Here is a 13,177-nt window from a genome sequence, read left to right on the forward strand (position 1 = left end):
GCGAGATGGACCGAGTGGTCCTCACCCACGGGCCAGGAACAGATGAGGCCACCCGTCCCCTCTCTCCCTCCCTAGTAGCTAAGGACAGAGCTGAGAACAGAGCTAAGGGCAGACCCGACAGGTGCCAAAGCAGAGATGAGGTGCAAGCCAACTGGTCAGACAGCGCGAGGAGAGAAGGTTCCACAAGCTCCGGACCCCTGCGGTCCTCCCACAACCTCCAAGCACACCAGCCAGCAGCCTGGTCCTGCCCACACCCTGCCCCACGTGCAGCACAAGTCCCGGCCAGACGCAGAGCAGTGACCTAACCGCAGCACACAGCAGAGACCCCGCATCCCACAACTCTGACCTCCTGGCCCCATGCCACCAGTGAGGAGCCCCATGTGAGGAAAGCTGCTGGGTCCCGATGCTTTCACTGCGCCAGTGATGGCAGAAGGCCCAAGCCCTGAGGAAGGCAGAACCCAAGCCTGGGAAAAAGGCAGTGCTTTGCTCCCCTGCCCAACCCCACCTGCCCAGCCAGCGCAGCAGGTGCTGTGCTCCAGCTTTTGGGATGCTCTGCACAGGGAGCTGGACACAGCTCTGTGCTCACATTGCCCCAGTGACCGTCAGTCCCCAGAGAATACCCAGCTGGGTGGTGTCCCTCCGGCGCTCCCCATGCAGAGGCACAGGCGTGCAGCAGCCTGTGTGTCACCACCACCCAGGTCCCAGCCCCGGGCGCTGTGACAAGGACTGCAATGCTCTTCTGTCCCTGTCCCTTCCCCGCCCCGCAGTCCAGGCTCACTCCCACACCTCGGTCCAGATGGGTCCCCGGTGCAGCGGGGGGGCCGCTGCCGGCCTCAGGATGAGCTCTCCTACCTGCTTGTTGGTGTATTTCTGGGGATTGGTGCGGTAGCTGTAGTCCGAGTACTGCTCGGAGCCCGTTGAGTTGTTGTCCCCGGTGCCAACAAAGGTGTTGGTGGCCGGCAGGTCCTGCACCACTTGGTGCTTCTTGGAGGCGGAGGGAGACTGGGGCTGCAGCTGGATGGAGGGCAGGGGTGAGTTGGAGCGGTAGTGCCGGCCCAGGTCCGGGCTGCCCGGAGGGTAGTTGAGGGGCAGGTGGATGCGGGGGCTGTCACTGACAGAGTCATTCATCAGGTTGAACTTGAGGGATTTCTGCAGCCCTGTCTCCTCCTCGTCCTCTGTTGGCTTGGGTGGCTTCGGAGACTTGCTCTTCTTCACCTTGTTCTTGCTCTTGCCACTCTTGCTGGCCTGCTTGGGCGCATACAGGTCTTTGGTCTCCTTCTTGCCTGCCTGGTAGCCACTCTTGGCCTCCCGCTGTCGGCAGTAACGCACCAGGACAACCAGCACGATGACCAAGGTGACAGCCACAATGCCAGCGATGACTCCAAAGAGGATGTTGCTTCTCTGCTTGCTGCGCTCATACTCGGGATCCCCGGCGATGTCTATGTCAAGTGGTGTGTCCAGGCTGTGCCCCACCAGTGTGTCCAGCAGTGTGCGATTGGCCAAAGTCTCGTTGACATAGAAGTGCACCAGGGCCGTGCCGTGCCGTGACGGCTTGCCCTTGTCGTTGACACGCACAACCAAGCGGTGCAGGCCATGGTGCTTGCGCAGGATCTCCTTTTCCAGTGTGATGTCTCCACTTTGGGGGGAGATCTGGAAGAGCTCGAAGGGGTTGCCTCCTGTGATGCTGTAGGTCAGCTCGGCATTGACGCCGGTGTCGATGTCCTCTGCCTTGACCTTGCTCACCTGCTGGCCGGGGCTCGTGTGGGGCAGAATGTGCTTGTAGGTGGCATTGGAGGGCGAGGTGATGAAGGGAGCATTGTCATTCTCATCCAAGACATTGATGGTCACCCCTACGTAGGCAGACCTGGGGGGATCCCCACCGTCCACAGCCTTGAGCCGGAAAGTGTACGTACTTTGCTGCTCCCGGTCAAAAGAGATGCTGGAGAGAATGGTGCCAGTGCCATTCTGGATGACAAAATCCCCATTGTCTTGCTCTACCGACAGCTGGATTCTGGCATTTTCTCCTTTGTCAGCATCGATCACCGTCACCATGCCCACGGGGCTGAGGGGTGGCATGTTCTCCATCACCGAGAAGTTGTAGCCGCTCAGCATGAACTTGGGGTCGTTGTCATTCCTATCCATGACGTTGATGGCCACCGACGCTGTGCCCTTCAGGCTGGGGCTGCCCTTGTCTGCCGCCACCACCAAGAACTCGTAGCGCTCCCGCTGCTCACGATCCAGCACCGCTTTCACCCGAATCTCTCCAGAGTCAGGATCAATGGTGAAGGAGTCCTTGGAGGACGGGTCGGTCACCAGCGAGTAAACCAGCTTGGCATTGGAGCCGCTGTCTGCATCGCTGGCGCTCACCTCCATCACTAGGTCATTGGGCTCGTTGTTCTCAGGGAAGGCCACCTCGGTGAAGCTCTGGCTGAAGACGGGCGCATTGTCATTCACATCTACTACCTGCACCTTCAGCGAATTGGTGCTGGAAAGGGGCGGGTTCCCCGAGTCCACTGCCACAATCTCGATTGTGTAGTCCTTCACCGACTCATAGTCCAGAGGTGTGGTAGTCTGCAGGAAGTATTTCTTCTTGCTGTCGCTCCCTGTTTCGCTAGCCTGCCGCAGCTGGAAGGGGACATCCCCAGCCACCACACAGGTCACCACAGCATTCTCGCCCTCATCTCGATCGGACACCTGTACCAGAGCCACTGCTGTCTCTACTGGTACGTCCTCCGAGATATTTGCCATGCCATCCTGGTGTGTGACCAACCCAATGCCCCGAATTTCTATCGAGGGCGCGTTGTCATTCATGTCCTTGATGGTGACCACTACCTGCGTGCGGGCACTCTTGGGGTTAGCCCCCTTGTCCTTGGCCATGACGGAGAACTTGAGGGTGCTGACGTCCTCACGGTCGATGGGCCCCTGGACAGTGATGAGCCCTGTGTTGCGGTCCAGGCGCAGCAGCCGGCGCACCACATCCGATGCTTGGTGGAAGGAGTAGTCAATCTCGGCATTGGCACCCTGGTCCGAGTCATTGGCCTTCACCTGCAGAACAGAGGGAGGGGACGGTGAATGAGAGGCCAGAGTGGGGGGAAAAGGGTGGATTTCCTCTTCTGAGGCTAAGACCTACGGGGCACCCTGAGACCGGCAGTGCGGCTGGGAGTGGCTCAGTAACAGAGGCCTTCCCTCACTCTTCCAGAGAAACCGGCTGTGCCGGTTGAGCTGAGTTCCCCTCCCGACTGGCTCCAGCATGCAGAGAATCCACTGGGAAGCAGCACTGCCAGAGCCAGGCAGCAGTGGGGAGGGACAGCCCCTGCTGCACTGAGCCATCCCTTCCCACTGCCTGCAGCCAACAAGTAGGGCTCGGGTGGCTGGGAAGATAACAGTGGTGAGGCCATGCACAGTTGTGGCAGCTCCATCTCAGCTTGCACCAACCATCCCTTGCCTGTCCGCCAGCAGCTTCGCATTCTCATAAACCTGCCTAGTATTTGCTTTCAGAAGAAGATGAGGTTTGTCTAACATTTGCCTCCCTAATCGGCTCTCCGAGCAGCCTGTTCTCTGCACCATTTGCTGCCCTGCCGTTATCTTGCTCAGCAGATTTGGATGGAGAATGAAAGTTGTTAAATGTAAATTCCACCTTTTACCTCCACTCACAAAAAAAGGCGGAAGTCATTTCACCCAAAAGATAAAAGCTGAGCAATGGCAGTGGTGGTGGCTCAGCCCATTCTCCTCCCGGCCACGCGGCTCCCTTATCTGCTTCCAACTTCCATTCTCTTAACGGTGAAAAACGAATTTTTAAAAATTCACATCAGAATTAGCGAGCAGATGAGAGCCAGCCGCGCTCTGCTTATTAAGATGGCAGCTGCCGATAAGCAGATGTCGCTGCTATCATCTCGATGTTGCCTCCTAGCAAGAGCAGCCCGGACCCAGCCCTTGGGTTGCCCACTATGGTGCAGAGTCCTGCGTGCAGAAAGCACTCCGGTTCTGCAGACGACATCCCCTGTCTCTCTGTTTCCAGAGAGAATGCAGTCAGTGAAAGGGTCTACGTTATGTCCATGGGCAGTGTTCAGACCAGCCTGGCGTGACTCTGGTCTCCTCCTCAGACCGTGGGTCCCAGCTCTCCCCAAAACCCGCCACCGTGCTTCTAAAGACCCTGCTGCTACTCCCGACCCCTGCCAAACTCCCCAAGCATCCCATCCCGCCGTGTTTTAGCAGAAATGACATCCCAGCCTGATGCTGTGGGCTCCTACAGCATGCAGCCCTTCTAGGATCTCCTTCCCCAGGGCAGCATATGGCCCTGTAAAAGCCCACGGGTTGTCCCTGCTAAAGCATAGAGGAGCTGGGGAAGAGCAGGAAACACAATAAAACCAACCTGGATGACGGAGTGCCCCACAGGGCTGTTTTCAGACAGCTCGGCCTCGTAGAGGGCCTTCTCAAACTTAGGTGCATTGTCATTCATGTCCACGATGGTGATGCGCAGAAGTGCACTGCTGGCCCGTGGCGGGTTGCCCCCATCCTGCACCTTGATGGTCAGGTCATAGGAGTCCCACTGCTCCCGGTCCAGGTTTCCCATGACAATCAGCTGTGGCTGCTTCTCCTCTTGGTCCTCAGCCACTTGTAGCCCAAAGAGTTCCTGTGCCTCAGGGCCAGCCAGCAGCTCGTAGGAGGCAACGCCGTTGGGCCCCGAGTCTCGGTCCATGGCTGGGGGGATGGAGAAGAGAGCCCCAATGTTGGTGTTCTCAGGGATGGTCAGGGTGAGGACGGGTGAGGCGAAGTTGGGGGTGTTGTCATTGATGTCGAGCACCTCGATCTGCCCCTCCAGCAGGCGCGGGCTGTTGTTCTGGATCAGGTCAGTGATGGACACTTCGAACTCCAGGTAGCAGGGCTCTCCAGGCATCAGGTGCTGGCACTCACGCAAACTCTCCCGGTCGATGGAGGTCTCTGTGGTGTAGATGTCTCCCGTCTTGCCATCCACACGCAGGTACGGGGCCCCCACTTCCAGCTTGTAGAGGTGCCCCACGTCAGGGAAGCCGTAGTCAGAGGCCAGGCTGCCGATGAGTGTGTTGGGGGGCTGCTCCTCCTGCACTTTGTAGACCACACGCGTCCCGTGAGCAAGGGCAGGCAGCTGGCAGAGGAGCCACAGGGCCAGGCAGGAGGCGAGGGTCCTCATCCTGTGCCTCAGGGGAGCTGGAAGGACACAAAATGCCTTGGGTTAAGCTGTTAGAGCTCCGGCTGCACTCTGTGGGACTGCAAAGCCACGACTCAAAAGGAAGGGGGATTCCAGGACCGCCTGGCCCAAACCTCCACCAGAAAGGGCCCAGGAAGCCTGACCCTGGAGTGTCGAGTTTCCTAAGAGCAACCCTGTCACCGAAACCCTGGCCCTTCCTGCAAGACACAGGAAGCCACTCCTGCCACCGTCCACCCTCTTCGTCACCGCACACTCTGTAATTACAACCAGCCAGGCATGCTAACGGGGCAGACTGCGCGCAGCCTGCTGCCAGCAACCCGATGGGAGCCAGCCAGGCTGGGAAACAGCTTCTCACCACAGAGACACAGGAGCATTGTGCACCACGCACTGTGGGGACACTGCCTGCCATGCATTGCAGGGACGTGGGGGAACCTGTCAGCACCACAAGGCTGTGGCAGCAAAGGGACAGGTAGGGTCCCTGTGTGGGATGTGGGGATGCAGCCCCTCAGCACTGCAGGAACATGGGGCATCACAGGGATGCAAGGATGTGGAGCACTGCTTGCACTGCAGGCATGCCACCCCTCCAGCACTGCAGGGATGCAGTGCACTGCCACAGCAGGCACAGCACAGCACTGCCCTCCCTGAGCTGCCAGCTCTGCGCTGCAAAGGCACCACCCACCCAACACTGCAGGGATGCAGGAGCCCTGCACAACACTTGCACTGCACTGCATGCCACCTGCCCCTGGTCCCAGTAGAAGAAGGGACAGGGCCCGGCATTGTGCCAGGGGAACACTTCCCACCCTGCACTGCAGCTCCCAGCACCCATCCTGCAGTCCCTGAGCCTCCCTACAGCTCTTCATGGCCCCTGAACACAACGGGCAGCACAGCATCTCCCCTTCGCTGCACGGTCTCTAGGCAACCCCGCACCCTGCACCAGCCAAAAAGCATTCCCTGCTCCTTCCCATTCTCTCCTGCTCTTGGCTGAGATGTGCCTGGGGGGTGCCCAGGGCTGTCCGTGTCCACCTCACCGACTGCAGAAATGGTGACAGGAGCGCTGCCCCCTGCATTGCAGACGCACACTGCACGCTACACTGCAGGCACCCAGCCACTGGAAACCTCCTCCCAGCGTGCAGACACTGCAGGGCCAGTGCCAGCTCTGCAGGGACTGTCCCCTCTGCACTGAGCCACAGGCTTCATCACCTGCTCCTGGCCACCAGCCTTTATGTCACCTGCTTCCCTGGCTGTGAGCAGACAGGGAGCCTTCACTCTATGTCCAAAAATCAGCATCCACAACATCTGCCATGGCACCCACAGCAGCAACTCGCTCCTTCCATTCCTATCACTTCCCTTCAAGCTCTGCACCTAGCCCGTGGAATGGGATCGGATGGGATGGATGGGATAGGATGGAATGGATGGGATGGGATGGGATGGGATGGGATGGGATGGGATGGGATGGGATGGGATGGGATGAGATGGGATGGATGGGATGGGATGGGGTGGGATGGGATGGGATGGGATGGGATGGGATGGGATGGGATGGGATGGGATGGGATGGGATGGGATGGGGTGGGATGGGATGGGATGGGATGGTGGTCCTCCAGCTACATGGCCAAATGCAAAATTCCTGCTCACTTGGAATCATGTGTCTCCTCAACAAGTGGAACATCCTGCACCGGCTGCCCTGTTGCTTTCCAAGCCAGCTGCTTGCAGTCCCTCTATCCCCTTGCTTGCCCATAGACAAATGCCTGCCTCAAGCTCTCCCTCGGCAGGTGGAAACACAGCTCTGCTTCTGAAAATGAAGCTCTGGCCCCAAAGCCCAGCTCCACTCTGCTCACTGGTCCCGCAAACGCCATTTGTGCCAGAGGACAGATGCTCCCACCCTGCTGAGAGCATGCACAGCTATCCACATTCTGGGTGGAAGGGAGGAGGAAAGCCAGCCATCCCCACCCTGCACATGGCCAGGGATGGAGGCAGGAAGCTGAGCAGGAGCACGATGTGGCTCTGCATCCATGCAAGCAAGACCCAGCAGTGAGCGTGCAAGCACACAAGCACGCGTGTGCACACGTGTACGTGTGTGCACAAGCACTGTAAAGGAGCACACCCGTGCCTGCACCAGCAGAGCGCGTGCACCAGGATGGAGCTGGCACTGCTGCACTGCGCGCACACGCGTGTGCACGGAGCGCCGTGTGTGCGCGTGCCCCTGCCCCCATCGCCGTGCACTGGCATGGTATCACCCCACACGGGGGGCATTTGTGCCCTGTGGATGTGGGTCTGAGCCCACGCCGAGAGTCGTCACCCCATTGCTTTGGAAATGTCTGCGCACTGAGGGCGGGGAGCGTGAGGAACGGGGACCCAGAGGATGCCTGGTGGGGAGGCACCCAGCACAGGCTGTTTGCCCACGCCTGTTTGCATGAGGCTGGCGCTGACGTATCCGCCCTGCCTAAACCCAGGTGTGAGGATCTCAGCTAAAGGTAAAAGTCCATGTGTGGGGCCGTGGCTCCGCCGTCACACAGTCCTGAGTCACCAGAACCAGGAGCCCGGGGCATGAAGGGAGGCACCCCAGGGTGCCCTGCACCCATGCAGTGTTCTCTGGGATAAAGGACTGGAGCCTGAACCCTGTGTTTCCACACTGGAGGGAGCCCCCAGATTGGGGGGGCTGGAAGCAGAGTGGGGCCGTCACCATAGAAAGAGGTGGCTGCAGGAGGAGGGTGGGAGCCAGGCACCTGGGTTCGCCAGGGGAACAAATCCTGCTTGGTGCTTGGGGTGGGGATGACACGCAGCAGACGTGAGAGCCCCGAGCAGGGTGTGAGAGAAGGAGGAAGCTCCACCATGGGGGAAAAGCACGTCTGTGCAGGAGGCAGAGGCTTCCCAGGGGCCGGTGCACAGCAGCGGTCTATTTTCCCATGGGATCTAAGGACCATCCCACACTTTTTTCTCTGGTGCCAGCCACCTTTTTCCGACCTGCTGGCAGAATACAGAGTGCTTAAAAATAAAAACCCCTCCCAAAACAAGTATTCCTCGGCACACACAATTCTCCCTGCGGGGAGAGTGCGAGAAGAGACCCGACCACATGAGAGAGGCGTTAGTCACGCTGCTTAATGCATGACTGGGAAGCTCTCGGAGGACAGTGGCATGCAAAATCCAACAGAATTCACTCATTCCCCCCCAAAAGACAAGCCCTAATGAGGGAGAGGCTATAAAGCACGGCTAATTCAAACAACTGCTCCAACAAGCCTGCGATTCCCACAGCCTCTTGGCTTCGTTCCACAGTCAGCGGCTCCACATGGGGTTGGTTGCCGATGTCCCCGTCCCCCCCCCCCCCTCTTTCTGCTGCTGGGGGCTGATTGTACGGCTCCCAGCCCCTGCTTAAGTCCCTCGAAATGCTGAACACCCAGCACCGATCCTCCCTCTTCCTCCCCCCCCCGCCAAGCGCCGCTGCTCCGCCGATGTTCCAAGCCGGAGCGATATCCCACCCGACGCCAATCCCCGTGCATAGGGCTGACATTAAAGACGATACTGTCCCCAAAACGGCCACCGACGCTCCGACTCGCACCCAGCGCGCTGCTGGGTCGGACCCTCGCTGCTTTGCAGCACGTCCCGTGCCCAGCGCAGGGTTTCCTCCGGCTCCGAGCACTGCGGCTGCTCGGTGTTCGCTCGGCCCGAGCACCCGCGATGGGGACGGGCGCCCGCTTGGAGAGCTTTTACCCCAGAATTATTAATCGGGAGACGAGCGGTGAAGGAAAAGAGAGCAAAACCCGGGATCCTCCTCCCGCTGCACATCACTGCAACTCGGGCAGGAGCAAGGCAGCGACCTGTCAGAGCCTCCCTGGGGACAGCTTCCATCCTCCTCTCCGGCCCCTAAAATCCCTTCCCGGGATGCTGAGGGCTCCCGTACTGCTCAACTATCCCTCTCGCCTGGGGAGTGGCAGCGATGTGGCGGGGCCGGAGCAGCGGCAGGGCCGCAGGGAGCAGCCGGCAGCGGGAGCAGATCTCGGGAAGGACCGGGAGCGGCCCGGGCTGAGGCTCCGCAGCACCGAACGCTGGGAACCGACAGCTCTGCGCCGTGCACGCATTGCACACGCGCACCTCACACGCACATCGCGCGGACACCGGTGGAAAACACAGCCGGGAGCGCTCAGCCCGGCACACACAAGCACTGAGCAAGGCTTTGCCGAGCCGCACGCACCCGCACCCCGCTGACACGCTCACTCACACACGCACACACACGCACACGCGCAGCCCCCGCTCCTCCACTCGCGAACCGCTCCTGGCGCACCGCCCGGCGACGCGGGGACACAAGCGCTGCCGCCACAGCCGTGCCCCCCTCCCGCAGGCACCTGCCGACCGCCTCCCCGCTCCGCTGTGCCGCGCACGGACAAACGAACACGGCCCCGCCGCCCACCCGCAACTTCTCCCGCTCCCACGCACCGCTTTCCCACGGCTGCAAACACCCTCGGATCGTGGGGAGGGGGTGGGATGGGGGGGAGCAGACGCCCCTACAACCCACTCACCAAAGCGCACCCAAAAGGGGAAAAACACAACACCCCCGCGCCCCCCCACGGACACGCTCCCACGCTGGGGCACGGCTCCGAGTGGCACAACAAGTGGCAGCGCCCGCCCCGGCCGGCCCCAGCGATACCGGCAGCGAAACCAATCGCCCAGCCTTGAGCCCCCGGTGCCGCTGCCCGTGACGTCTTCGTCGTCCCCCCACAACCACAGCCACGGCCCCGGTCGTGCGTGGAGCTCCCGGCCCCGCCGCGATTCTTACTTGGATGCGGCCGGTGCTGCGCTCCGTGCCGGCTCCCGGAGCGCTGATCCAACGGCGTCTGCATCGCCTCCTCCCCGCCGGGACCGGGCTCCCCCCACCCCCCCGGCTCCTCCGGTTCGTTATCCACGGATGAAAACCAAAATTTCTTTCTTTTTTTTTTTTTTTTTTTAAAAAAAGGGGGGCAAAAAAAAAAGATTAAAATTTTTTTTTTTTTTCCCTTGGGAACCACCCCCCCCCCTCCTCCCCGGGCCGGGATCGCGGCTCTCCGGCGGAGCGGCGGCGGCAGGGCTGGCGGCAGCCCCGGTGGGCAGCTCCGTCCGTGCCCGCCTCCGTTCCTCGGTGTGTGTGAGGATGTGCAAGGGAAGCGCAGCGCAGGCACGGCCCCTTCCCCCCCTCCCTCGCCACATCCCCGCTGCCTCCGCCTCTCGCCGCCGCCGCCGCCACGGGGAGGTGGAGCTCCGGCTGCTGAGCCGAGCCTCAGCCCCACCGGGCACCGGCAGCACGGCCGCCCGCTCTCGGCCTCGCTCCCAGCCTTGGCAGGGGCCGCAGCACCCCCCCACACCCCCCTTCCGGGACCCCTGTTCCCTGTTTCTCACCCCGGGACCCCCCCGCTCCTTGTGTGGAACGTGCGTCTCGCTTTGCTTCCTTCCCACTGCTCCTGTTTAATTATTTCTTTTCTTTATAGATTTTGTCATTCAGTCGCTTTATTCGGACCCGTAAAGAACGGGGACTGGGCTGGGCATGCATCTTCCCCCCCAGTGCTAAGTTTGCCCCTCAGCGGGTGCACACACATGGCTCCTTGCATGACTCCATCCAGCGGTCCTCTCCTGCCACACCTGGCTGAATCACACTTTTATTGCCGGGTGCCAGGAACAGGGAAGCAGAGAACACCTGCGAGCTGCCGGCTGCCCTGGCGATTCCTTCACCCTCTGATTCGTACGACACACTTTGTGGGCGAGCATGAGTGCCAAGTGCGAGTCCCAAAGTGCAGCTGGGGCTCAGGGGGACAGCGCAGTCCCCAGGGAAACGACATCCCTCACCGCCCCTGAGCTCCCATCAGGGCTTGGTCTGCAGCCTGGCCTTGCTGAAGGCCCTGTGGGGCCGCTGGACTGGGAACGGGTGCCCTATATGCACCCTGTGGCTTGGCACCCACCTGCTCTGAGAGTCTGGGGCCGTTGGGGCCGATGAACACGGAGATCTTTCAGCCAGGATGCTGGGAAGTCCTTCCCGATCCTCCGCAGCGCGAGGATGGGAGCAGCTGCCCGCTGAGCTACGCTAACCTGTTGCGCAGCTCCCGTCGCTGCACACATGCTCAGCTCGGCTGCGGTGACTGCTCCATCTAGAGGCTGTGACGACCGGCTCCGAGCACCCCTGGCTCAGGCTCAGCCACGCATTTCCCCCGCAAAAAGCAGAGCTCGGCCCGCGGCAGGGCTTCTCTCTGCCGGACAGGGGCTGGGGAGAGGTTCTTTGAGGGGGGACTCCCCCTAAAAGCTGCGCTGTAATGAGCCATCCCTGTTCCTGTGGTCTTCTCCATGCCGGTGTGCGTGGAGATTTTTTTTTTCCGGGTGTTAATTCTCAGGAAGGGAATTTTGCAGAGGATACAAAGCGAGAGCCTGGGAAAGTGGAAGCCGACCGTGGATGGGCAAGGAAAGGGGCTGCGGGGTTCGTTGGAGTGAGGCAGCAGGAGCTGAGCTTCGGGAAGGGAGCAGAGCAGAGCTCCCAGGGGACACAGCTTCGGTTCTCAGCTCCGACGGCCCTGAGAGGGAGGAGAGTGGGAGGAAGGGAAGAGAGAAGCAAACGATCCTGCAAACCCCGGGCAGCGCTGTGTGCAAACTTCCGCAGGGGCTGGGAGCAAACTTCATGGGGCATTGTGGCCAAAGGTTCCCGGCTCGCTCCTGTTGCAGGCAGGTGATGTGCACACAAGTGTGCTCCTTTTTGGAAAACGGGACAGGGATTTTGCTGTGTGCAGCCATGCTTTGAGAGGCAGATCCAGGCTGTGGGAGCTGGGGGTTTGTCTGCCTCGATCTTCCTGCTCTGAAGAAGTGGCCAGGCTCCTTTCTGCAGCCCTCCAGATAGGAGGAGAGCCCGTTGCCAGCATCGCCCTGTTCCATGTACTTATGCAAGTCACTGCCCTGTATACTTCAGCTTACCCACTTCCTATCCTGACCAAGAAGAAAGCATCAAATCACCACTGTGGCCACTGCACTCTTGGCCAGAGGTATTTCAGCAGCCCAAGTGCTGCCCTGCGGTGCCGGTGATGCTGCTCTGCCGTACCCAGCCCTCTCCTATCCGCTGCCATCCCCAGCCTGTCTCCCAGACAGCTGCTTGGCAGTGCCAGTGGGCATTGCTAGGAGAACAAAGCCTGCGAGGGAAAAGCATCCTGCTAAACCTCCAGGAAAGCGAGAAGAAAGGGAAACACGGAGAGCAAATGAACCTTACAAGAGACTAAATCCCCCTCCCCGACACACGCACGCAGCAACCTGGCTGCCGTCTGCTGCAAGGAGTTCAAAGGCTCCTCTGTTCCCTCTCATCAGCTCTGGGCTCCGCAGGAGAAGCAGCAGCTCGGATTTGGGCAGCAAATGCTAATAACACAGATGTTCTGACAATTTGCTTGTTTCTACAATTAAAAACAAAAGCTCCTCCGAAGCCAAATGCGCGGAAATGAGCACATTAAAGAACTTCTCCTCCTCGCGCCCCGCCGCCTAATGAAGGGCTGCGGGTTTGCGGAGGACGGGGTTCGATTTCGGCCCGATCTGGAGCACACGTGGGATGCTGAGGGAGAGGAGCAAAATCCCTGGACCACACTGCAGAGCCAGGGCTGAGCGACTCATGCTGCTGGGGTCCCTGGTTCCTCCGGGATGCTCTGTGCCGAATTATTGCGAGGTGGTTTTTGTTACTGTTTTAACTCTTAGGATTTTTTTTTAACCTTGTTTTTCTCTCGGCTGCACTTTCGCTCACTCATTAATTTTGGTATTTTTCTCACGGTATATAACCCCTGTCACGGCTGCCATGGCAACGGGAGGGAATGTGCTCAGCGCTAAAATATCCTCTCAAAAATAACAAAAATAAGACAACAGAGGCAGCTTCTGTGGGCTGCTGCAAATGCAGAGCTGGCCCTGGCGCTGTGACGGCCGAGAAGGATCCTGGATGCCGAGGAAGTCCCCGAGCCCTGCAGTGCTCAGCCCCATCCTCCCCCATGCTCTATCACCACTGGGCCAACG

The 13,177-nt window shown here is 60.2% G+C and overlaps 1 protein-coding gene across 5 annotated transcripts in view; it reads right to left on the reverse strand.

The window, feature by feature from the left end:
• The window catches only part of PCDH1 (protocadherin 1), a 58,869-nt gene extending 47,588 nt beyond the window's left edge, over positions 1–11,281 (reverse strand). For 3 of the 5 annotated variants that reach the window (XM_052684561.1, XM_052684558.1, XM_052684562.1), the window contains exons 1-3: positions 11,110–11,281; positions 4,373–5,187; positions 853–3,045 (exon numbers count right to left, since the gene is read on the reverse strand). In XM_052684561.1, the coding sequence (XP_052540521.1) occupies positions 853–3,045; positions 4,373–5,187; positions 11,110–11,266 (3,165 nt within the window). In that variant the 5' untranslated portion in view covers positions 11,267–11,281. Of the gene's footprint in view, positions 1–852; positions 3,046–4,372; positions 5,188–9,956; positions 10,121–11,109 lie in introns of those variants that run through there. The other 2 variants (XM_052684560.1, XM_052684559.1) reach the window with 2 other exon arrangements.
• Positions 11,282–13,177: the final 1,896 nt, after the last annotated feature.

The sequence above is a fragment of the Tympanuchus pallidicinctus genome, unplaced genomic scaffold (genome assembly GCF_026119805.1).
Source record: "Tympanuchus pallidicinctus isolate F22 unplaced genomic scaffold, pur_lepc_1.0 scaffold21, whole genome shotgun sequence".
In the NCBI taxonomy this organism is placed as follows: Eukaryota; Metazoa; Chordata; class Aves; order Galliformes; family Phasianidae; genus Tympanuchus; species Tympanuchus pallidicinctus.